General features: G+C 45.2%; 1 protein-coding gene across 3 annotated transcripts in view; it reads left to right on the top strand.

Annotated features, from left to right (window-relative positions):
- The window catches only part of LOC126108698 (zinc finger protein 708-like), a 213,747-nt gene that overhangs the window by 35,607 nt on the left and 152,288 nt on the right, over nucleotides 1-25,852 (top strand). For all 3 annotated transcript variants that reach the window (XM_049914014.1, XM_049914015.1, XM_049914016.1), the window contains exon 3: nucleotides 24,877-24,969. In XM_049914014.1, coding sequence (XP_049769971.1) covers nucleotides 24,877-24,969 — 93 coding nt within the window. The remainder of the gene's footprint in view (nucleotides 1-24,876; nucleotides 24,970-25,852) is intronic.

Genomic DNA, 25,852 nt, shown 5'->3' with positions numbered 1-25,852 from the left:
ATCCCTCCCTTCCAAATCCTCCTCACCCGTGGCCCCCGCCCCCTCTGCCCCAGGGTCACCCTTCCTCCTCCTCCCCCCCCCACCGCCCGAGAAGCGATCCTCTTCTCAGGCATCCATCGGGGAAACGTTCCGGACCCCGGCTTCCGAGGTCTGGCTTTCCAAAACAGACCCCGCACATGAGGACCTTCTTCGGGTCCAGCCCACCATCCCTGTGGTTCCTCGGACTTCCAAGAAGGCCTCCAAGAAGAAGTCTCTATCCCCCTCTCCACCCCGGCGCCTTTCGTCTGACGCTCCATCTGTGAGTCGCTGCTCCCGGCCGTCCTCAGTTTCGCCGGGACACTCTGCTGCCAGGCGCTCAGCTGGCCTCTCGTCGGCAACTGATGCTGCCCCTCCTACACAACCCAGGACAGTGGCCGCAGCTGGCGACGACTCGATGGAACAGGATCCACCTCCCACCGGTTGTAGCGTTGTTCCCTCGAAACCTGGCCCTCCGCGGCCGTCGAGGTGACCAGCTCTTCCCCCGTCTCGTTCCCCCTCTTTTTTGACTAGCGATGGCCTTGTTACATTGGAACATAAGAGGTATTAGATCTAATCGGGAGGAATTACAAGCTCCTTCGCCTGCACTGTCCACTCGTTCTTGGTCTCAGGAAACCAAGTTGCGCCCGACTGACCGTATTGCCTTTACCCACTATACCTCGGAGCGGTATGACCTCACCCCTGTGGACGGTATCCTAGCTCATGGTGGGGTCATGTTGCTCGTTCGGGACTATGTCTATCACCATCCCATCCCATTGACCAGCCCACTCCAAGCGATAGCTGTCCGTATTACTCTTTCTGCTTTTACTTTTTCAGTTTGTACCATCTACACTCCATCGTCATCCGCAGTTAGTCGGGCTGACATGATGCACCTGATTGTTCAGCTTCCTCCGCCGTTTTTACTGTTTGGCGACTTCAATGCCCATCATCCCGTTTGGGGCTCTCCTGCATTCTGTCAAAGAGGCTCCCTCTTGGCGGATGTCTTCAACCATCTCAATCTTGTCTGTCTCAATACCGGCGCCCCGACTTTCCTCTCGGACTCTAGTCATACCTACTCCCACTTGGACCTCTCGATCTGTTCTACCACTCTTGCCCGTCGGTTTGAGTGGTATGTCCTTTCTGATACCTATTCGAGCGACCACTTCCCCTGTGTCGTTCGTCTCCTGCACCACACCCCATCCCCACGTCCTTCGAGCTGGAACATACCGAAAGCTGACTGGGGACTTTACTCCTCCCTGGCGACCTTTCCGGACCACGATTTTCTCAGTTGTGACAGTCAGGTCGAATACCTCACGGCTGTTATCATCAATGCTGCCGAACGTTCCATTCCTCGTACTGCCTCTTCTTCACGTCGCGTTTCCGTCCCCTGGTGGAATGAGGCTTGTCGAGACACTATCCATGCTCGACGACGTGCTTTACACACCTTTCGCCGCCATCCTACGTTGGCGAATTGTATTGGATACAAATTACTCCGAGCGCATTGCCGTAGAGTCATCAAAGACAGCAAGAAAGCTTGTTGGGCCTCTTTCACCAGCTCCTTTAACAGTTTTACTCCCTCTTCTGTTGTTTGGGGTGGCCTGTGCCGGCTGTCGGGTATTAAGGCCCACTCCTCGGTACCTGGCCTGACCTCAGGTAATGAGGTCCTTGTTGATCCTGTGGCTGTCTCCAATGCCTTCGGCCGGTTTTTCGCGGAGGTTTCAAGCTCCGCCCATTACCACCCTGCCGTCCTTCCCAGGAAAGAGGCCGAAGAGGCTCGGTGACCTTCCTTCCACTCGCTGAATCTGGAAACTTATAATGCCCCCTTTACTATGCGGGAACTCGAACGTGCGCTTGCACTGTCCCGGTCCTCTGCTCCGGGGCCAGATGCCATTCACGTTCAGATGCTGGCACACCATTCTCCGGCGGGCAAAAGCTTCCTTCTTCGTACCTACAATCGCGTCTGGACCGAAGGTCAGGTCCCCATGCGTTGGCGTGACGCCGTCATTGTTCCTATACCCAAACCCGGGAAGGATAGACACCTTCCTTCTAGTTACCACCCCATTTCTCTTACAAGCTGTGTCTGTAAGGTGATGGAGCGCATGGTTAATGTTCGGTTAATCTGGATTCTTGAATCTCGACGGCTCCTTACCAATGTCCAATGCGGCTTTCGTCGCCGCCGCCCTGCTGTTGACCACCTTGTGACCGTGTCGACATTCATCATGAACAACTTTTTGCGAAGGTGCGAAACGGTAGCCGTGTTCTTCGATTTGGAGAAGGCTTATGATATCTGTTGGAGAGGAGGTATCCTCCGCACTATGCACGGGTGGGGCCTACGCGGTCGCCTGCCCCTTTTTATTGATTCCTTTTTAACGGATCGAAAGTTTAGGGTACGTGTTGGTTCCGTATTGTCAGACGTCTTCCTCCAGGAGAACGGAGTGCCTCAGGGCTCCGTCTTGAGCGTAGCCCTTTTTGCCATCGCGATCAATCCAATTATGGATTGCATTCCACCTAATGTCTCGGGCTCTCTCTTTGTCGATGACTTCGCGATCTACTGCAGTGCCCAGAGAACATGCCTCCTGGAGCGCTGCCTTCAGCGTTGTCTAGACAGCCTATACTCATGGAGCGTGGCAAATGGCTTCCGGTTCTCTGAAGAGAAGACGGTTTGTATCAACTTTTGGCGATATAAAGCGTTCCTTCCGCCATTCTTACATCTCGGTCCCGTTGTTCTCCCATTCGTGGAAACAACTAAGTTTCTAGGGCTCACATTGGACAGGAAACTTTGTTGGTCTCCGCATGTCTCTTATTTGGCGGCCCGTTGTACACGTTCCCTTAATGTCCTCAGAGTTCTTAGTGGTTCATCTTGGGGAGCGGATCGCACTGTCCTGCTTCGCTTGTATCGGTCCATAGTCCGATCGAAGCTGGATTATGGGAGCTTCATCTACTCGTCTGCTCGGCCATCCCTCTTACGCCGTCTCAACTCCATCCACCATCAGGGGTTACGTCTTGCGACCGGAGCCTTCTACACTAGTCTTGTCGAGAGTCTTTATGCTGAAGCTGCCGAATTACCATTGACCTACCGGCGTGACGTACTGCTGTGTCGGTATGCCTGCCGGCTGTTGTCAATGCCCGACCACCCCTCTTATCAGTCCTTCTTCGCCGATTCTCTCGATCGTCAGTACGGGTTGTATGCATCTGCCCTGCTGCCCCCCGGAGTCCGCTTCCGTCGCCTGCTTCGACAATTGGATTTTGCCCTCCCTACCAACTTCAGAGAGGGTGAGAGCCCGACACCACCTTGGCTCCAGGCTCCGGTTCATATTTACCTCGACTTCAGCTCACTCCCGAAGGAGGGTACTCCGGCTGCAGTGTATTGCTCACGGTTTGTCGAACTTCGTCCTCGACTTGCCGGTCACACCTTTATTTACACCGATGGCTCCAAAACTGACGATGGTGTCGGCTGTGCATTTGTCGTCGGGGCCGCCACCTTTAAATACCGGCTCCTCAACCAATGTTCCAGCTTTACGGCCGAGCTTTTTGCTCTCCATCAGGCCGTTCAGTATGCCCGCCGCCACCGCCATTCTGCGTATGTACTCTGCTCTGATTCACTCAGTGCTCTTCAGAGCCTTGGAGCTCCCTATCTGGTCCATCCCTTGGTTCAACAGATCCAGCAGTCCTTCCATTCTTTCGCTGATAATGGTTCTCCTGTCAGCTTTCTGTGGGTTCCCAGACATGTAGGAGTGCCTGGGAATGAGGCTGCAGATGCTGCAGCCAAGGCTGCAGTCCTCCTGCCTCGGCCGGCCTCCCATTGCGTCCCGTCATCTGACGTTCGTGGGGTTGTTTGTAAGAGGCTTGTGTCGTTGTGGTGGGATGCTTGGTCATCCCTCCAAGGAAACAAGCTCTGGGCAGTAAAACCGCTCCCAACTGCTTGGACAACCTCCTCCCGACCATCTCGGCGAGAAGAGGTCCTTCTGACCAGGTTGCGGATTGGGCATTGCCGGTTTAGCCACCGCTACCTGCTCTCCGGTGACCCAGCCCCGCAGTGCCCTTGTGGTCAAGCACTAACAGTGCGCCATGTTTTATTGTCGTGTCCCCACTTCAGTCAATCTCGTGTTGTCCTGTCCCTGCCATCTACTTTACCGGATATTTTAGCTGATGACGCTCGAGCCGCTGCTCGTGTTCTGCGTTTTATAACCTTGACTGGCTTGTCCAAAGACATCTAACTTTTTTACTTATTTTATCTGCATCTTTTTCAGGACTTTCTGGTGTCCCCCCCTCCCTTTGAGCTTTACTAGATTCCATGTGCTCTAACAACTGTGACTGGGCGCTAATGACCTCAGTAGTTGAGCGCCCTTAAACCCCACCAAAAAAAAAAAAAAAAATCGGCCGACTGGGAGCAGGAGAGGCACTACAGGACATTTTAATTTCCACTGTCCTGAAATAATTTGATGGCATCCATTACAAAATATAAAAGTTTGAGTTCCACGGAGTGAAATACAGTGGCGTGTGGTATGAGAATGTTTGAAGAGTTGTGGCATGAAGACCAAATACCAAATAACATCTCTTACATTTCCTCGAAGATGTATATTTTATGTATCAGACATCTTCAAAAAGATGTGCACTAAAAATGAACTTATTTTTGAAAACTCGTTTTTTTTTTTTTTTTTAATTTTGATGTTCTGATGCGAAGAGCAGTCTTGAGTTAAGGTTGGGGGGGGGGGGGAGGGTGGGTACTATCCACCTGTGTTTACATTTAGTGATTTTTGTTTCCTCTTCGTTTAGTGCTCTCACGTCAAATGGAAAAAAAAGATGGATTTCTGTGGCTGGGAATTACCAAGTGAATTAAAATACATTCACATAATTACGGAAGGCTAAAATGTGTTACTAGTTTCAGATTTTATTGTATTTCCACCTCTCTGACAGTCAAGCATTAATTGCCTTGCAGAATAATAGTTATTTTTGTCGATTTGCCAAAGAAATTTGGCTTTTATTAAGCTTTACTACTGAGGCAGTAAATTTATTAGAAACAAAGTGTTTAATTCCTCACTATTGGCTAGTTTCAACTGTTCGCTGCATTTCAAGTGCGCGTTTTCATCTTCTAGCACGTATGGAATTTATGTCCCCAAAATCACACCGAAAAGTTTAATATCAGGTCAAGGTCAACGTCATTGGGAAGCAGGACGTACTAATGTGTGCTTTAAGGCTAACTATGCATTTTAGTATGGTTCATGAAATTCCAACACTCGTGGAGTATCCTCTGATGTTTTGTTTCTTTTATGACAAAATGTAAGAAATGTCTTTTAATGTTTTACACGTACGAACATTTGAGCTTCCTACGTCACTGTAGCCATGCAAGCATGGTGATGCCTCTTATCTGGTGCTCTCTGGCAACTGCTGAAATGAATCTATTTCTAACAGGTCGCGGGAAAATATTGCGAATTGTGGTTCGAAAAGCATTATTTTCAAAGAAATTTCCTTTTATGTAAGATGAACTATGTGCGAGAATGTATGATCGATTTCTTAAATCACAGAGCGCTTGCTCTCGTTTAAAAATCAACTCTTTGATGATGAGCCATCTAGCAGAATTTCGAGCCCAAAAGATAAGAGTTTATGTTGGTATTAAAAATTTTACTGACGTATTTGTGAGACGTGTCTTAAGTGTAACGTGCTAAACAGATCAACATTGTATGTGAAAGCTTAGCTTCTCTTGTAGCTTATTAATCTTGGAGAAAAATATTATATGCGAAAGCTTTGCTTTTCTTGTAGCAACACTATGTATATTAACTTAAACCATTAACTTTTCCTGTTGGCGAAATTCGGATTTATACTTTCGTAATATGAAAATATGCAGCGTACATGTTGCTGCACATCAAAGATCTTTCCAAAACGTGTTTTTTTCCTCGTGAGTTTCGTTTTCTAAAGTGCCGAGAAATTCTACGCTGCTCTATAAAACCATGTCCATTCAAAGGATTGTAAGTTTTACAGTTCGACAAAGTATACTGTCACTTAACACAGAAAAAGTGTATTTTCATCCAGGGGACAACGTATTTTTGACCCCCCAGGGGGTCCACAACTCTTTCGTGGATACGTGCGTAGCGAGCACGGGACCCCGAGCTAATGTGGCTTTCCTTCCTTTCCGGGCTGCATACCTTCCCTTTCCGCATCCTTCCCCATCCCTATCTTCGCCCCTCCTCCCCTCAACTCTGGCTCTTTCCTTCCCTTTCTCCCTATCTGGGAGTATGGTTTGTGCCTACGTCCGGAGACGGACGCTCGTAAATGTACTGCATTCTTCGCCTTCCTTGCTTTTGTCTTCTTCCTTCCTTTGTCCTTCTCTGTCTTTTTCCTTCCTTTGTCCTTCTCTTTTCCTTACCTCTTCTCTTTCTCTCTTCTCCGCTGCGGCGTTTGAGACCTCTCTTCCTTCCCTTCCCTTTCTCTTTCTTCCTCCCTGTGCGTGTCTGAAGGCCGACCCACGCCCTTCGTGCGTAGCCGGTGACGGGGTAACGCGTAATTCCCCGCCCCGGGTAGACAGGTAGGACACGTACGTACCCCCTGGTAACGGCCAGGCCCAGGGAGGGGTGATTACCCGAGCTGATACCTTCCGAAAATGCCGATTGGTCCCTCCGTCCGTTTGTCGGGAGGTGTGACCTGAGGTGTGAACAATCACCTAAGGCGGGAGTGCCCTCAGAGAGGGCCCCCACAAGGGAGGAGCGCGCCATCGGAGACGCCGGTAATCATGGGGGATTCTTCCGCAATGGTTTCCTCACCTTCCATTAAGTCTAGTCACAAACGTAAGCATACTGAGTCTCAGCCACAGACGATTCTTCCATCGTTGCCACAGTTCCTTGTTGTTTCTCGGTCTGATGAAGGTCACGACTTCTCCACGGTCAACCCTTTCATTATTCAGAAAGGAGTCGACGCAATAGCAGGTCCTGTAAAGTCTTGTTCCAGATTACGGAATGGCACCCTGTTGTTAGAAACACACAGTGCCCTCCAGTCACAAAAATTGCTGCGTACTTCTCTGCTCCACACCTTCCCTGTCCGGGTGGAACCGCACCGTACCTTGAATTCCTCGCGTGGAGTCGTTTATACACGCTCCCTCGATGGATTGTCTGACGAAGAAATTCAGCACTATCTGTCTGACCAGGGCGTAACGGCAGTTCATAGAGTAATGAAACGGGTTGACACGAACATCATTCCAACCCGCACTGTCTTCTTGACATTTGACACAGTTCAACTCCCATCGAAAATCAAAGCAGGCTATGAGATAATTTCCGTTCGCCCTTACGTCCCAAACCCTACGCGTTGCTATCGATGTCAGCGGTTCAATCACACCAGCCAGTCCTGTTCCAATCCAGCCAAATGTGTTACGTGTGGCACGGATGCCCATGAGGGTGCTTGTCCACCTCCATCCCCTCGCTGCATCAACTGTATGGGTGACCACGCTGCTTCCTCTCGAGATTGCCCCGTTTTTAAGGATGAGAAGCTCATCCAGGAAATAAGGGTGAAGGAAAAGGTGTCGACCTTTGCTGCTCGAAAATTATTCGCCAGTCGCAAGCCCACCGTGCCTCAGACAGGAAAATACAGCACTGTCCTTGCTTCTCCTCGGCCAACAAAGGAGGCGGCCACGCAGACTTGCGACCTCACCTTTAGTACCACGGTCGTCAGATCGGCCAGCGCAAAGATCGCTCGTTCAACCTCACCACTTTCGCCTGCCCACTCCATGGCTCACCCTTCGTCGGGTTCTGCTACATCTCGAGCCCAAAAGTCGGACGCCAAGTCTTCGAAAAAAGAGCATACTCGTGAAGAGTTTTTACGGACCGCAGCTTCACAACCATCGGTTCCTCCTTCCTCTAAACAACATTCTTCCAAGAAGGCTACAAATAAACCCAGTTCCTCTCCTTCTCCGCCAAGGCGTGCCCCCTCTACAGCACCACCTGGCGGAAATCGCCCTCGGCCATCTTCTGTGTCGCCGAGGCGCACTGCTGGTGGCCGGTCAACCGGCCGATCGCTGGTGGCAGGGACTGCTCCTGACCAACTTATGGATCAGGATCTTCTGCCTTCGGCCGAATGCCATTCCATGCTGTCGGTTGCTAGCTCCGAGCAGTCTTTGAGTTGACGGCAACCTTGGTCCCATTCCTCCATTCTCTTTTCACCCCATGTCCATTATCCACTGGAATATCCGCGGCATTCGAGCCAATCGGGATGAATTATCGGTCCTCTTACGCTCCTACTCGCCGGTCATCTTCTGTCTTCAGGAAACAAAGCTGCGTCCCCATGACCGCTTTGTTCTCCCTCATTTTCAGTCTGTCCGATATGATCTCCCCTCTGTTGAAGGCTCTCCAGCCCATGGAGGACTCATGATTCTTCTCCGTGATACTCTCCATTATCACCCAATCCCCTTAAACACTTCCTTCCAAGCTGTCGCCGTCCGTCTTTCACTTTCCGGATACACGTTCTCTCTTTGTACTGTATACATTCCATCGTCCACACCAATGGCACGAGCTGATCTCCTTCATCTTCTTGGTCAGCTTCCACCCCCCTATTTGCTGGTTGGGGACTTCAATGCCCACCACCCGCTTTGGGGATCTCCACACCCTTGTCCACGTGGCTCCGTATTGCTAGACGTCTTCCACCAAGCGGATCTAGTTTGCCTCAACACTGGGGTCCCCACATTTTTGTCTGCCTCCACGACAACCTTATCTCATTTGGACCTTGCGGTCGGTACTGTTCCGCTAGCTCGGCGCTTCGAATGGTTCGCCCTTGATGATACACACTCGAGTGACCACTTTCCATGTGTCCTCAGACTGCAGCCTCAACTGCCATATATGCGCCCGCGACGCTGGAAGTTTGCCCAAGCCGATTGGACACTTTTTTCGTCTCTCGCGACATTCGATGACCGTCGCTTTCCCAGCGTCGACGATGAGGTCACACACATTACCGACGTTATCCTTACAGCTGCGGAACGTTCAATACCACGCACCTCCGAATTGCCCCGGCGCCCCCCAGTTCCTTGGTGGAACGAGGCATGCCGTGACGCAATACGTGAGCGGCGACGTGCTCTTCGCATTTTCCGTCACCATCCTACTTTGGCCAACTGTATCCGCTATAAGCAGCTCCGTGCGCGATGCCGTCGCGTCATCCGCGATAGCAAGAAGGCAAGCTGGAAATTCTTTATTAGCTCATTTAACACCTTCACTCCCTCCTCGGAAGTTTGGAGTCGGCTTCGACGGTTCTCAGGCGCGCCTAGTTTCTCCCCGGTTTCTGGGCTCACTGTCGCGCATGATACCTTAGTGGACCCCGTCGCAATTTCTAACTCGTTGGGTCAGCACTTTGCTGAGATTTCGAGCTCTTCAAATTACCCGCCAGCGTTTCTCCCGAAGAAACGTGCAGCGGAAGTGCGACCTCTTGCTTTCTCCTCCCAAAATCACGAAAGCTACAATACTGTTTTCTCCATGCGGGAACTCCAACATGCCCTCTCATCTTCTCGCTCCTCCGCCCCAGGACCGGATGGTATCCATGTCCAAATGTTGCTGCATTTATCCACCCATAGTCTGCGTTACCTCCTTCGCCTTTATAATCGAATTTGGACCGGCAGCACCTTTCCCAGACGGTGGCGGGAAGCTATTGTCGTTCCCGTTCCGAAACCTGGAAAGGACAAACATCTCCCCTCTAGCTATCGCCCCATTTCTCTCACGAGTAGTGTCTGTAAGGTTTTGGAGCGTATGGTGAATTACCGTTTAGCTTGGTGGCTGGAATCCCGCAGCCTTTTAACACCAGCCCAATGCGGATTTCGGAAGCATCGTTCTGCAGTTGACCATCTTGTCGCTCTCTCCACTTATATCATGAACAATTTTCTCCGGCAACGCCAAACGGTAGCAATATTTTTTGATCTGGAGAGAGCATACGATACCTGTTGGAGGACAGGCATCCTCCGCACACTGTTCTCTTGGGGCTTTCGAGGCCGGCTGCCCCTTTTTCTTCGCGAATTTATGGCAGAGCGCACTTTTCGGGTGCGGGTGAACACTACTCTCTCCCGTACTTTCTCCCAAGAAAACGGGGTACCCCAGGGATCCGTGCTGAGTGTTGTACTGTTTGCCATCGCCATAAATCCAATTATGGATTGTCTCCCTCCTGATGTCTCGGGCTCCCTCTTTGTGGACGATTTTGCGATCTACTACAGCTCTCAACGGACCAGCCTTCTTGAACGACGTCTTCAAGGATGTCTCGATCGCCTCCACTCGTGGAGCATCGAAACTGGCTTCCGTTTTTCACCCAGTAAGACCGTTTGTGTCAATTTTTGGCGACGTACGGAGTTTCTTCCGCCCTCCTTACATCTAGGTCCTGTCAACCTTCCGTTTTCAGACGTCGCTAAATTCTTGGGTCTTATGTTTGACAGAAAACTATGCTGGTCCTCCCACGTTTCCTATCTTTCGGCTCGCTGTTTGCGATCACTTAACACCCTCCGTGTCCTCAATGGTACCTCCTGGGGAGCGGCCCGAGTGGTCCTTCTCCACCTCTATCGCGCCTTAGTGCGCTCGAAATTGGATTATGGAAGCATAGTCTCCCCCTCTGCTCGGCCGTCTATTCTTCGGCGTCTCGACTCTATCCACCATCGTGGATTACGTTTAGTGTCTGGAGCTTTTTACACTAGCCCTGTGGAAAGCCTTTATGCTGAGACTGCTGAACCTCTGCTGTCCAATCGGCGAACAGTCCTCCTGAGTCGTTATGCTAGCCGTCTGTCTTCCATGCCTGCTAATCCAGCCCACGACCTTTTTTTCGACGCCTCCTTTGATGTAGGGTATGCAGGCCGCCCCTCCTCCCTACTACCCCCGGGAGTCCGCTTCCGTCAACTGCTCCATTCTCTTTCCTTCCGCTTTCCTAAAACCTTCCTGACAACTTGGGGTACAGCACCGCCTTGGCTCCGTCCCCGGATCTGCCTGCTCCGTGACCTTTGTCAATTTCCCAAAGATGGTACCCCTACACTTGTTTATCGTCGGGCATTTGCTGCTCTATGTGCAGAAATGACGGACGCCACATTTATTTACACCGACGGCTCGAAAACATCGTTAGGTGTAGGGAGTGCCTATATTGTTGGCGACACCCCAAATCGCTTTCGGCTTCCCGACCAGTGTTCGGTTTATACTGCGGAGCTTTACGCTGTTCTCCAGGCTGTCCACTACATCCGCCGCCATCAGCGGATACAGTACGTTATCTGCTCAGATTCTCTCAGCTCTCTCCTCAGTCTCCAAGCTCTTTACCCTGTGCACCCTCTGGTCCACCGGATTCAGGACTGTCTGCGCTTGCTTCACCTAAGGGGCGTCTCGGTGGCGTTCCTCTGGCTCCCGGGACACGCTGGTATCTGTGGGAATGAGGCGGCCGATATAGCGGCCAAGGCCGCGGTCTCTCTTCCTCGGCCAGCTATTCAGTCGCTTCCCTTCACCGATCTTCGGAACGATTTATGTCGCCATGTTGCTCAATTATGGCATGCCCATTGGTCGGCACTTCCCTGTAATAAATTGCGGGAAGTGAAAGCCCTTCCTTGCGCTTGGACTTCTTCCTCCCGAACGCGTCGTCGGGAGGAGGTAATTTTAGCTAGACTCCGGATAGGGCATTGTCGTTTTAGCCATCGACATCTTTTAAGCGGCGATCCTCCCCCACTCTGTCCCCACTGCTCTCAGCTGTGGACGGTAAGACACCTTTTAATTGAATGCCCCTATTTTAATCCGTTACGCTCCCGTCTACAGCTATCGCCTGATCTATCGTCGATTTTAGCAGATGACACGCGCTCCGCCGACCGCGTTCTACAGTTTATTAGTGACAGTGAAATGACGTCAGTCATTTGAAGCTTTTTTTGGGGACAATCACCCCCTTTCTGTAGTGGATTTTTAAGCAGTCTTCTATTTTTAGTTTCTCCAATTTTCTGACTTTGTTCCCATTGCTGCTGGTTTTAAATTTCGGTTTTTTACTGTCTTAAGTCACGGGCTGGGCGCTAATGACCATAGAAGTTTTGCGCCCTAAAACCACAACAAAAAAAAAAAAAAACGTATTTTTGACTGGGAGATCCGGGAAGAAGCAGGAAATTTTGTTTCCCTTTCTCACGTATATACCTTGTTGAGTGTGTGGCAGAGGGTTCATCAAACCACCTTAGCAAAAAATCTCTTTCGAACAATGCATGGAAAAAATGAACACCTATATCTTTCCTTGCAGGTTCTGATTTTCCCATATTTTATGATGTTGATCATTTCTCCCTATGTAGGTTAGCGGCATCAACAAAATATTTTTTCGATCAGAAGAGAAAGTGGGCGATCGAATTTTTGTAAGAAGATACAGGCTCAACAAGAAACAACTTTGTTTAATTAAGTCCACCACAAATTCTGTATCATGTCCATGGCAAACGCTCCCCTATTCCCCAGTAATACAAGACATGCTGCTCTTGTGTGAACTTTCTCGATGTAATCTGGTATCCTATCTGGTGATGGATGATGAAATAAAATACATTATTCAGATTGTTAACGGAGATGAAAATTTCATTTGGGTTTGGAATTCAATTATAAAAGAGGAGAAAGAGTAGAATAGCTGAATTGGAGGAGAGGAATAAAAGTGGTAGCAATTTGGCAGAATTTTGTGTAAAGCAGAATTAATCATTGCTAACATGTTGTTGTTGTCTTCAGTCCTGAGACTGGTTTGATGCAGCTCTCCATGCTAATCTATCCTGTGCAAGCTTCTTCATCTCCCAGTACCTACTGCAACCTACATCCTTCTGAATCTGCTTAGTGTATTCATCTCTTGGTCTCCCCCTACGATTTTTACCCTCCACGCTGCCCTCCAATACTAAATTGGTGATCCCTTGATGCCTCAGAACATGTCCTACCAACCGATCCCTTCTTCTGGTCAAGTTGTGCCACAAACTTCTCTTCTCCCCAATCCTATTCAATACCTCCTCATTAGTTATGTGATCTACCCATCTAATCTTCAGCATTCTTCTGTAGCACCACATTTCGAAAGCTTCTATTCTCTTCTTGTCCAAACTATTTACCGTCCATGTTTCACTTCCATACATGGCTACACTCCATACAAATACTTTCAGAAATGACTTCCTGGCACTTAAATCTATACTCGATGTAAACAAATTTCTCTTCTTCAGAAACGCTTTCCTTGCCATTGCCAGTCTACATTTTATATCCTCTCTACTTCGACCATCATCAGTTATTTTGCTCCCCAAATAGAAAAACTCCTTTACTACTTTAAGTGTCTCATTTCCTAATCTAATTCCCTCAGCATCACCCGACTTAATTCCACTACATTCCATTGCTAACATGTGATTTAAGAATCATTAGAAGTAGCACTTTATGTTGAAGAAACATCTAATTACGGAGAAGTTTTACATTATATAATGCTAACATTAGACGAGGGCTAGTAGAAATCCTTGGGTAACAGAAGAAATATTGAATTTAATTGATGAAAGGAGAAAATATAAAAAGGCAGTAAATGAAGCAGGCAAAAAAGAATACAAACGTCTCAAAAATGAGATCGACAGGAAGTGCAAAATGGCTAAGTAGGGATGGCTAGAGAACAAATGTAAGGATGTAGAGGCTTATCTCACTGGGGGTAAGATAGATAATGCCTACAGGAAAATTAAAGAGACCTTTGGAGATAAGTGAACCACTTGTATGAACATCAAGAGCTCAGATGGAAACCCAGTTCTAAGCAAAGAAAGGAAAGCAGAAAGGTGGAAGGAGTATATAGAGGGTCTATACAAGGGCAATGTACTTGAGGACAACATTATGGAAATGGAAGAGGATGTAGATGAAGATGAAATGGGAGATACGATACTGCATCAAGAGTTTGACAGAGCACTGAAAGATCAGTTTGGATTCCGTAGAAATACTGGAACACGTGAGGCAATACTGACCTTACGACTTATCTTGGAAGAAAGATTAAGGAAAGGCAAACCTACGTTTCTAGAATCTGTAGACTAAGAGAAAGCTTTTGACAATGTTGACTGGAATACTCTCTTTCAAATTCTAAACGTGGCAAGGGTAAAATACAGGGAGCGAAAGGCTATTTACAATCTGTACAGAAACCAGATGGCAATTATGAGTGTCGAGGGACATGAAAGGGAAGCAGTGGTTGGGAAGGGAGTAAGACAGGGTTGTAGCCTCTCCCCGATGTTATTCAATCTGTATATTGAGCAAGCAGTAAAGGAAACAAAAGAAAAATTCGGAGTAGGTATTAAAATCCATGGAGGAGAAATAAAAACTTTGAGGTTCGCCGATGACATTGTAATTCCGTCAGAGACAGCAAAGGACTTGGAAGAGCAGTTGAACGGAATGGATGGTGTCTTGAAGGGAGGATATAAGATGAACATCAACAACAGCAAAACGAGGATAATGGAATACAGTCGAATTAAGTCGGGTGATGTTGAGGGTATTACATTATGAAATGAGACACTTAAAGTAGTAAAGGAGTTTTGCTATTTGGGGAGCAAAATAACTGATGATGGTCGAAGTAGAGAGGATATAAAATGTAGACTGGCAATGGCAAGGAAAGCGTTTCTGAAGAAGAGAAATTTGTTTACATCGAGTATAGATTTAAGTGCCAGGAAGTCATTTCTGAAAGTATTTGTATGGAGTGTAGCCATGTATGGAAGTGAAACATGGACGGTAAATAGTTTGGACAAGAAGAGAATAGAAGCTTTCGAAATGTGGTGCTACAGAAGAATGCTGAAGATTAGATGGGTAGATCACATAACTAATGAGGAAGTATTGAATGGGATTGGGGAGAAGAGAAGTTTGTGGCACAACTTGACCAGAAGAAGGGATCGGTTGGTAGGACATGTTCTGAGGTATCAAGGGATCACCAATTTAGTATTGGAGGGCAGCGTGGAGGGTAAAAATCGTAGGGGGAGACCAAGAGATGAATACACTAAGCAGATTCAGAAGGATGTAGGTTGCAGTAGGTACTGGGAGATGAATTTGCACAGGATAGAGTAGCAGGGAGAGCTGCATCAAACCAGTCTCAGGACTGAAGACCACAACAACAACAACAACAACAATGCTAACATAGGTTTTGAAACCAGATTTTAAAGTACATAATGCTTCCAGGGGCAGATGTGGATTCTGATTTTATATTTTTTTAAGTGCTGTATATTAAAACCAGAGAAATCGCAAAAATTTAGGAAACTTTGAATGTGCAGTCTAGGTAAGTAGAAATAATTAAAAAATGGAAAATCCAGGACCAAATGTAACAATATTATGAAAAGGCACGCGTGCGCGCGCGCGCGCGCGCGCGCGCGCGCGCGCGCACACACACACACACACACACACACACACACACACACACACGTGTGACTGCGACTGCAGTCTCTGGCAGCTGAAGCCACACTGCGAGCTGCTGCATCAGTGCATGATGAGAGAGGCAACTGGGTGGGTGTAAGGGGGAGGCTGAGGTGTGGAGGGGAAGGGATAGTGGGGTAGGGGTTGGGGATGTTGAAGTGCTGCAGGGGAGCATGTAGTGATGAGGTGGAGAGATGGTTGGGCAGCTACATGCAATTGGAAGATTAGACAGGGCAGGCGAGAGCGGGGGTAGCAGAAAAGGAGAGAAGTAAAAAGAATGGGTGTGTTGGTGGAATAGAGGGATGTGTAGTTCTGCAGTGGGAATAGGGAAGGGGCTGGATGGGTGAGGACAGTGACTAATGGAGGTTGAGACCAGTAGGATTATGGGAATGTAGGATATATGCAGGGAGAGTTCCTGCCTGTGCAATTCAGAAAAGCTGGTGTTGGTGGGAAGGATCCATATGGCACAGGCTGTGAAGCAGTCATTGAAATGAAGAATGTTCTGTTGGGCAGCATACTCGGCAACAAGGTGGCCCACTTGTTTCTTGGCCACAGTTTGTCGGTGGCCTATCATGTGGATGGACAGCTTGTTGGTTGTCATGCCTACATAGAATACAGCACAGTGGTTACAGCTTATCTTCTAGATCACATGACTGTTTTCACAGGTAACTCAGCCTTTAATGTGATAGGTGGTGATTGTGACCGGACTGAAGTAGGTGGTGGTGGTGGTGGTGGTGGTGGTGGTGGTGGTGGTGGTGGTGGTGGTGGCGGCCATAAGGTAAGGGGTTGGGAGTAGGAGTTGTGTAGAAGTGGAAGAGTATATTGTGTAGGTTTGATGGATGGCAGGATACCACTGTGGGAGTGGTGGGAAGGATAGTGGGCAGGACATTTCTCATTTCAGGGCATGATGAGGGGTAGTCAAAACCCTGGTGCAGAATGTAATTCAGTAGCTCAATCCTTGGTGGTACTGATTTAAAAGGGAATGCAAACAGTGAGACTTTGGGAGACCGGTTAAGATAAGCCATGGGAGATTTGTTTCGGTACAAGTTTGGGAGGATAATTATGGTCTATTAAGGCCTCAGTGAGACCCTCGGTATATTTCAATAGAGACTGCTTGGCACTGCAGATGCAACAATCATGGTTGGCTAGGCTGTATGAAAGGGACTTGGTATGGAACAGGTGGAAACTGTTGAAGTGGAGGTATTGCTGCTGGTGGTTGGTAGGTTTGATATGGACACAGGTACTGATGTAGCCATCTGTGAGGTCTAGGTCAACATCTAGGAAGGTGGTTTGTTGGGTTGAGTAGGACCAGGTGAAGCAAATGGGGAAGAAGTTGTTTAGGTTCTGGAGTAATGTGGATAGGATGTTCTCACCCTTTATCCAGATTGCAAAGGTGTCATCAGTGAATGTGAACCAGATGAGAGGTTTAGAATTATGGGCGTTTGGGAAGGATTCCTCTAAATGGCCCATGAATAGATTGGCATAGGATGATGCCATGCGAGTGCCCATAGTCGTATGCATTTGTAGTAATGCCTTCAAAGGAGATGTAATTGTGGGTGAGAATATAGTTGGTCATGGTGACTAGGAAGGAGGTTGTTGGTTTGAAATTCGTCTTGCATTGGGAAAGATAGTGGTCAATAGCAGTAAGGCCATGGCATTAGGGATGTTAGTGTAAAGGGAGGTGACATAGATAGTAGTGAGCAGGTAGAAGGACAGGAACTCGAGAGTGTGTAGGATATGGTTGGTACCTTTTATATAGGAGGGTAGGTTCCGGGTAAGAGGCTGAAGGTATTGGTCTGTGAGAGCAGAGATTCTCTCTGTGGGGGCACAGTAAGTGGCTACAATGGGGAGTCCTGAGTGGTCATCTATTTTTGACAAAGGGCTTGTTGGCTGAAAGTTTATTTTGTGTCTTTTTATTGTGTCTATCTGCGACTCAGCATCTTCACTATATGGTGAGTAGCAACTATGTTTTCATAATATTGTTAAGTGGAAATAATTGATGTTGGGAGTTTGGATTGAGGCTTAGTCATCTGTTGACTGAAATAGGAAAAATAATTACTTTACAAAACAAATGTGTTGCATTGAGATACGCTGATGACATTGTATTGCCGTCAGAGACAACTAAGAACTAGGGAGACCAATGGAACAGAATTGATAGTGTAGAAAAATCTTATAAATTGAACATCAGCGTTAATGGAACCTACTGAAATTAAACCCAAAGAAGACAACATAATTACATTAGGAAGTGAAACACTGAAATTAATGGTATTGCATTTTACTATTTGAACAGCAAAATAGCTGATGCTTGAAGATGAGGCCGAGAAAGAGATGAACAAGACTAATGGGCAACTATGATAGTGACAGGTTAAGAAATTTTGAGTAAAATGCAACAGCCAAAACGAATAGTTCATTGAGGCAATTGAAGTAATTTTGGAGATTAGGATGAAAGCGAGGGGTATTTATGTTGGGTGTATCGTAATTAATGTCATAAATGCATACAGTTGAAAGTACATGGTACTAGAAGAAAAAAATCTAAGTGAAGGTAGGTCTGGAAATGAACTGTTTGTGTGATAATCATGAGCTTGTGATTAGCAGCCATCAGACTTGATTCTGTTTAAATGTAATCCAAGTTAAGAGAATCTAACAATACTGTACAGCATTAAGAAAGGTTATTAGAAAAACTGTCGGAAGTGCAGGTGGTTTGAATAAACATAAAAGTTACACGACTACTCCTAATCAGAGGAGTTGTCCAATGCATCATCCTTGTACCCAGATTCAAGCATGTACCCGCCACTGCCATTAATTTTGATTCATTTCAAACACAGCTGGATTACTTTGAAGTTCTTGACAAGCATTGAGAAGTCTTGGCTCCAATTCTTCAACTGTGTTAACTGCAGTGTTACATTAAATCTTTAAGTTGGTTCCAAACTTAGGAATCTATGGGGTTCAGATCCGATGAGCTTGGAGTCCACTGTACAGGTCCTCCTTGCGAAACCATCTTCAGCCATATGGGCACATGAGATGTCTTCTCACCATAGCAGCAAAACATGCACCTGCACCATCATGCATATAGTAAATCCTCTGGCATGGCTTTAAGGGAACATCTGCAAGCAAGCCAGCAAGATGATGCCACAGAAATTCCATCCATTAAGTTTGTTTGGCAACATGTGCAATCACCACTAAGTATCCCTAACCACACATTCAGTGAGAAACATTGCAGATATGGAGACTCCTGCACAGCATGTGGATTGGAGCCTTTGATGACTCCAAGCATTAGAATGTGATAATTAAACACATCATAATGAGTGAAACAGTTTTTAACTGTTAACAATGTGTTATTGTGAAATGTGTGGTTGCCTACAACTTGTTGTTGCAGGCAGTGATGGAAGGTTAGTCTAGGGTCAAAGTTTGTGTAACTAAGACTGTGAACTTGTTGGAGGAGGTACGGGTATATTACAATGGATTATTCCTCAAACATGACTGTGATTCATTCCAAGAATGTGAGTGGCAAGTGTCCTTGACAAGATTCATGGAGTGTGTTTGAATGTTCCCTTCACAACGTCTTCAAGTGCAGGTGTAACTTGTGTAGGCCTACATGCTTCTGCAGCATGTCCAAAGCTCCCAGTTTCTTGGAGGCATTCATGTAGCCAAGTAAACATTTGATCCTCGGGGTGCCTTCGGGCAGCATATGATCCTTCATACAAACAAGTAGATTCCTGTGCATTGGTGTTATCCCTGTGGTACACAAAAGGGATATCAGCATACTCCTCATTACTGTAATGCTCTACAACACCAACACTCGTACAACACAGCTGATGCTCTGCAAACTGCTGACCTGAGTGGGACTCTCACTGTGTACTATACTATTGTATCCATTTCATTTACAACTCCATGTCTCAAAAATGTAATGAAAGACTGCATATCACAATCATATTGGTAGTGGTGGGTAACCCTGAAGTTGCAATCATCTTGCAAATAATTTATCTGTACCCTCCATGAACCATGGACCTTGCTATTGGTGGGGAGGCTTGCGTGCCTCAGCAATACAGATAGCCGTACTGTAGGTGCAACCACAACGGAGGGGTATCTGTTGAGATGCCAGACAAATGCATGGTTCCTGAAGAGGGGCAGCAGCCTTTTCAGTAGTTGCAGGGGCAACAGTCTGGATGATTGGCTGATCTGGCCATGCAACATTAACCAAAACGGCCTTGCTGTCCTGGTACTGCGAACGGTGGAAAGCAAGGGGAAACTACAGCTGTAATTTTCCCGAGGGCATGCAGCTTTACTGTATACTTAATGATGATGGCGTCCTCTTGGGAAAAATATTCCGGAGGTAAAATAGTCCCCCATTCGGATCTCCGGGCGGGGACTACTCAGGACGACATAGTTATCAGGAGAAAGAAAACTGGCGTTCTACAGATTGGAGTGTGGAATGTCAGATCGCTTAATCAGGCAGGTAGGTTAGAAAATTTAAAAAGGGAAATGGATAGGTTAGATATAGTGGGAATTAGGGATCGGTGGCAGGAGGAACAAGACTTTTGGTCAGGCGATTACAAGGTTATGAATACAAAGTCAAATAGGGGTAATGCAGGAGTAGGTTTACTAATGAATAAAAAAATAGGAATGCGGGTAAGCTACTACAAACAGCATAGTGAACGCATTATTGTGGTCAAGATAGACACGAAGCCCACACCTACTACAGTAGTACAAGTTTATATGCCAACTAGCTCTGCAAATGATGAAGAAATTGAAGAAATGTATGATGAAATAAAAGAAATTATTCCGATAGTAAAGGGAGACGAAAATTTAAGTCATGGGTGACTGGAATTCGGTAGCAGGAAAAGGGAGAGAAGGAAACGTAGTAGGTGAATATGGTTTGTGGGGAAGAAATGAAAGAGGAAGCCGCCCGGTAGAATTTTCTGCAGAGCATAACTTAATCATAGCTAACACTTGGTTCAAGAATCATGAAAGAAGGTTGTATACATGGAAGAACCCTGGAGATACTAAAAGGTATCACATACATTATATAATGGTAAGACAGAGATTCAGGAACCAGGTTTTAAATTGTAAGACATTTCCAGGGACATGTGGTCTCTGACCTCAATCTATTGATTATGAACTGTAGATTAATACTGAAGAAACTGCAAAAAGGTGGGAATTTAAGGAGATGGGACCTGGATAAACTGAAAGAACCAGAGGTTGTACAGAGTTTCAGGGAGAGCGTAAGGGAACAAATGGCAGGAATGGCGGAAAGAAATACAGAAGAAGAAGAATGGGTAGCTTTGGGGGATGAAGTAGTGAAGGCAGCAGAGGCTCAAGTAGGTAAAAAGACGAGGGTTAGTAGAAATCCTTGGGTAACAGAAGAAATATTGAATTTAATTGATGAAAGGAGAAAATACAAAAATGCAGTAAATGAAGCAGGCAAAAAGGAATACAAATGTCTCAAAAATGAGATCGACAGGAAGTGCAAAATGGCTAAGCAAGGATGGCTAGAGGGCAAATGTAAGGATGTATAGGCATATCTCACTACGGGTAAGATAGATACTGCCTACAGGAAAATTAAAGAGACCTTTGGAGAAAAGAGAACCACTTGTATGAATATCAAGAGCTCAGATGGAAACCCAGTTCTAAGCAAAGAAGGGAAAGCAGAAAGGTGGAAGGAGTATATAGAGGGTATATACAAGGGCGATGTACTTGAGGACAATATTATCGAAATTGAAGAGGATGTAGATGAAGATGAAATGGGAGATATGATACTGCGTGAAGAGTTGGACAGAGCACTGAAAGACCTGAGGCAAAACAAGGCCCCGGGAGTAGACAACATTCCATTGGAACTACTGACGGCCAGTCCTGACAAAACTCTACCATCTGGGGGGAAAGATGTATGAGACAGGCGAAATAGCCTCAGACTTCAAGAAGAATCCCAATCCCAAAGAAAGCAGGTGTTGACAGATGTGAAAATTACCGAAATATCAGTTTAATAAGTCACGGCGGCAAAATACTAATGCGAATTCTTTACAGACGAATGGAAAAATTAGTGGAAGCCAACCTTAGGGATGATCAGTTTGGATTCCATAGAAATATTGAAACACATGAGGCAATACTGACCCTAAGGCTTATCTTAGAAGCTAGATAAAGGAAAGGCAAACCTACGTTTCTAGGATTTGTAGACTTAGAGAAAGCGTTTGACAATGTTGACTGGAATACTCTCTTTCAAATTCTGAATTTGGCAGGGCTAAAATATAGGGAGCGAAAGAATATTTACAATTTGTGTAGAAACCAAATGGCAGTTACAGTGTCGAGGGGCATGAAATGGAAGCAGCTGTTGGGAAGGGAGTGAGACAGGATTGTAGCCTTTCCCCGATGTTATTCAATTTGTATATTGAGCAAGCAGTGAAGGAAACAAAAGAAAAATTCGGAGTACGTATTGAAATCCATGGAGAAGAAATAAAAACTTTGAGGTTAGCCGATGACACTGTAATTCTGTCAGAGACAGCAAAGGACTTGGAAGAGCAGTTGAACAGAATGGATGGTGTGTTGTAGGGAGGATATAATATGGACATCAAAAGCAAAACGAGGATAATGGAATGTAGTCGAATTAAGTCGAGTGATGCTGAGGGAATTAGATTAGGAAATGAGACACCTAAAGTAGTAAAGGAGTTTTGCTATTTGGGGAGCAAAATAACTGATGATGGTCGAAGTAGAGAGGATATAAAATGTAGACTGGCAATGGGAAGGAAAGCGTTTCTGAAGAATAGAAATTTGTTAACATCGAGTATTGAATTAAGTGTCAGGAAGTCATTTCTGAAAGTATTTGTATGGAGTGTGGCCATGTATGGAAGTGAAACATGGACGATAAATAGTTTGAACAGGGAGATAATAGAAGGTTTCGAAATGTGATGCTACAGAAGAATGCTGAAGATTAGATGGGTAGATCACGTAACTAATGAGGAGGTATTGAATAGAACAGGGGAGAAGAGGAGCTTGTTTCACAACTTGACAAGAAGAAGGGACCGGATGGTAGGGCATGTTCTGAGGCATCAAGGGATCACCAATTTAGTATTGGAGGGCAGCGTGGAGGGTAGAAATCGTAGGGGGAGACCAAGAGATGAATACACCAAGCAGATTCAGGAGGACGTAAGTCGCAGTAGGTACTGGGAGATGAAGCTTGCACAGGATAGAGTATCATGGAGAGCTGCATCAAACCAGTCTCAGGACTGAAGACAGCAACAACTACTACTGTACTGACTGAGACTTTTTTCATCTAGAATCATGTACTTGCAATTCTGTGCACTTCTGCCATTAATTAGGATAAATCCTGTATATATTGTCTTAAAATGATGGTAGATGGGAAACTTTAAGTCAAAAAGCACCTTACTGTTAGAGTGCACAATGAGGGGGTTGTGACATTACATTTATAAAAGGGCATTGCTGTGTACCCTAAAAACTTATTGTTGACCATCTTGGATAAGCAAAAGCGGTTTATTGAGTCAGCACTTCATTATTGATCTGTTGACTGTGGTGGAGTGCTACAGTAGTTGAAGCACACCATGTCCTCAGTTGATTACTACATCAAGTTAGTGTGAAGTGTTGACCTGCTGTAGCTTTTTTGATATATATGCTTGTTTCTCATTTATCTATGGTGGAACATGAGGTCCATTTCACTTCAGCACTAGTCAGACTCTTGTCATGCTTTATAATTTACTCTAAAACCAATTGTGCCATGTCAATGTACAGTAAATGATTATGTAGCCACCTCTGTATCAGTACTTCTGACAGAATTTAATTTTGCTGACAGACGATGCTTCAATATAGGTTCTGCCATTTCTGTCAGTTCTACATCTTGAGTTTCCTGAAAGTCTGTAGTATTGTTATGGACGTCAATAAGTGGCATAAATAATGTAAAAACCGTAACCTAACTCTCCAAGTGCCAGTCCAAAGGCTGGAACATGAAACAAAGAAAATTGTAAAAATCAGCTGTATTCAGCATAGAAAGAGGCATCACATTGCAACATTGCTACCATCCTCGAGTTTTGCGTATAGCAGGGAATTTGTTAAGGATGCAGAATAGTCAGATCATAAAGTTACTTTGGGAGTACCACAAGAAAGGATTAAAAAGCCATTACAGTTCACATCAGACGCTGTGTGAAGGTTTTAAGGGAAGATGCTGTTCCATATAGCTGCTGCATTATGTATCTGTAGCGACATCCTTTTAGCAAACATACTCTCATATTGTGAACAGTAAAGACTATAACTCATTTGTAGAAGAAATGACTACCAGAACACCTTTCTCATGGAGTCTAGGATCATTAAAGGAAGGACTGGTACAGGAGATAGATCAAAAGGAGAATGTTGTATCATTTATAGGCAAATTCAGTATGCCAAAGAGCAACATGTTGCTTACGCCGTATACTACAAGTGCGGTTTGAAAAGTTCTCGGAACTGAATAGAAAAAAAGTAGTTAAATCACTGAAACTTTTTTAGTTTTCAGTGTAGTCTCCTTGTTGATTAATGCACTTGGTCCAACGATGTTAGTGTGTCTTGATCTCATCTCGAAAATTAGCTTCCTCCAGGCCTGCAAAATAGTTGTCAGCTCCAGCTATCAATTCTTTGTTTGAAGCGAATCTTTGTCCGCATACAAAATTTTCATTTTCAGAAGAGATGGAAGTCTGATGGAGCTATATCAAGCTAATATGGCAGGTGTGGCAACAATTCATACCTCAGTCTGTGTAATTTTGCCATGGTGACAGCATGCATTTGATCCATCATCAAGAGTAACAGCACCCAACTTTCAGCTAATTTTTTCATTTCTGGTTCTTCAGTTAAAATGTGATATACCCTTGCACATGACATCTGGCAAGCATGAGCAGTTTCACACACTTTCAATCAGCGGTCCTCCATGACTATATTGTGCACTTCTGCTATGATTTCTGGAGTAGTGGCACATCTTGGCACTGTGGAGAAATTTAAATTCATTTGTCCACTTGGCAGTAGTCAGATATGAAGGAGCAGAGTCCCCCAGTGTGTTGTGGAAATCACCATGAATATTCTTTGCTTTCATACATTTCTTTATGAAATACTTAATCACTGCTCAACTCTTGTTTTTTTTCCCCATCTTCGCAAATCACTACATGGGAACATCACTGCCACAGCTCTCTTCCAAGAGCACTGACGTGGCATGTGTTAAAAGGCAACAGTCCAATGAATATCATGTGAACAACTCGTGCTAGTGCTGACCTCTCATAGTGATTCCAGGAACTCTTAAAATCACCCTCATATAATACTATTATGTATGCTGTGTAGGAAAGAAGTGAATGATTTTTTGCAAATAATCTTGAGAATGGAGATTAAATCATATTGATATACATTAGAACACCTCATCAGAAAATTAGGTTCATTAAATTTTCTTACATAAGAGATCAGAATCAGTGGATAGTGGATGATATGCATAAGAAAATACTGAGAGCTATGTAATATGTGCAGAAAGATATAAACATTTGTAACTAAGATTTTGTTTTCGCTTTCTTTTCAGATTAGTGAAGCTCAATTAGTAAACTCAGAGTTCAATGACTGTACCAAGAAGAAACCAGAACTAAATTTGGGACTAGAGGAAAGCGAGAACATTGTAAGCATTCATATTTCTTACATATTGCATATGGATAGAAAAACATCTCTGGCCAATTGCGGAATGTAAAGGATGTATTACAGTAAAGTAAGCATAGTGTGTGTTTTCTGGAAGTAAGTGCTGTTAGTAATGTTCCAGTGTTCTTATGTAGTTCTTGCTGATGTAGTTCATTTGTGAAGAGATTCTAAACAGTCCTTACAATCATATATACAGTCGTATTTAAAACACTTCTTCTTGGTACCATTTATTTTGTATACATTTGATATGTTATCTTTTAGTAAAAATTTTTTTTTTTTTTTTTTTTTTTTTTTTTATCTCTGTGGCAATGGGAAAGTCGTGGCAGAGCTAAACAAGAAGAGAAATTTCAGGGTATGTTCAGTGAGCTTTCTAATGTCTTGACTTATATGGAACACAAAATAATACATCATAAACTAGAATGATGTGACAGGAACAAGATGGTGAATCTGATAATATTCTCATTGGAATGTAATCAAACCGGTATTGGGGGATATAAAATGCAAATCCCCAACGACTGGCACTGAACCCACTCTTGTTTATAAATGTTCTTCCAAATCCCGAAAGATTCTTTAAACACTTAAAAGATTTAGTAATTATTCACGCATATAGATCATTGATTTGTTAAGCAATCAGCTTAGCACAAACGTGAGAAAGGTCTCTTGTAACAGTGGCTGAAATGTCAAACAATTTTATAGATTGAAAGTGCACTCAGTGGCCCAGAAGAATTTTATCTTACAGAGCATTCTGTAGTGTGTGTAAAAATGCTTTTGGTTCTAGTATAGTGCTTCCGTCAAAAACTGATACTTCTGCAGACAGGAATTTGTGTAATGCATTTGATCAAAATGTATTTTCCCAGGAGAAAAAG

The sequence above is a fragment of the Schistocerca cancellata genome, chromosome 11, assembly GCF_023864275.1.
Source record: "Schistocerca cancellata isolate TAMUIC-IGC-003103 chromosome 11, iqSchCanc2.1, whole genome shotgun sequence".
Lineage (NCBI taxonomy): Eukaryota > Metazoa > Arthropoda > Insecta > Orthoptera > Acrididae > Schistocerca > Schistocerca cancellata.
Note: the sequence above shows the minus strand (reverse complement) of the source record. Positions and strands in the feature narration are given on the sequence as shown.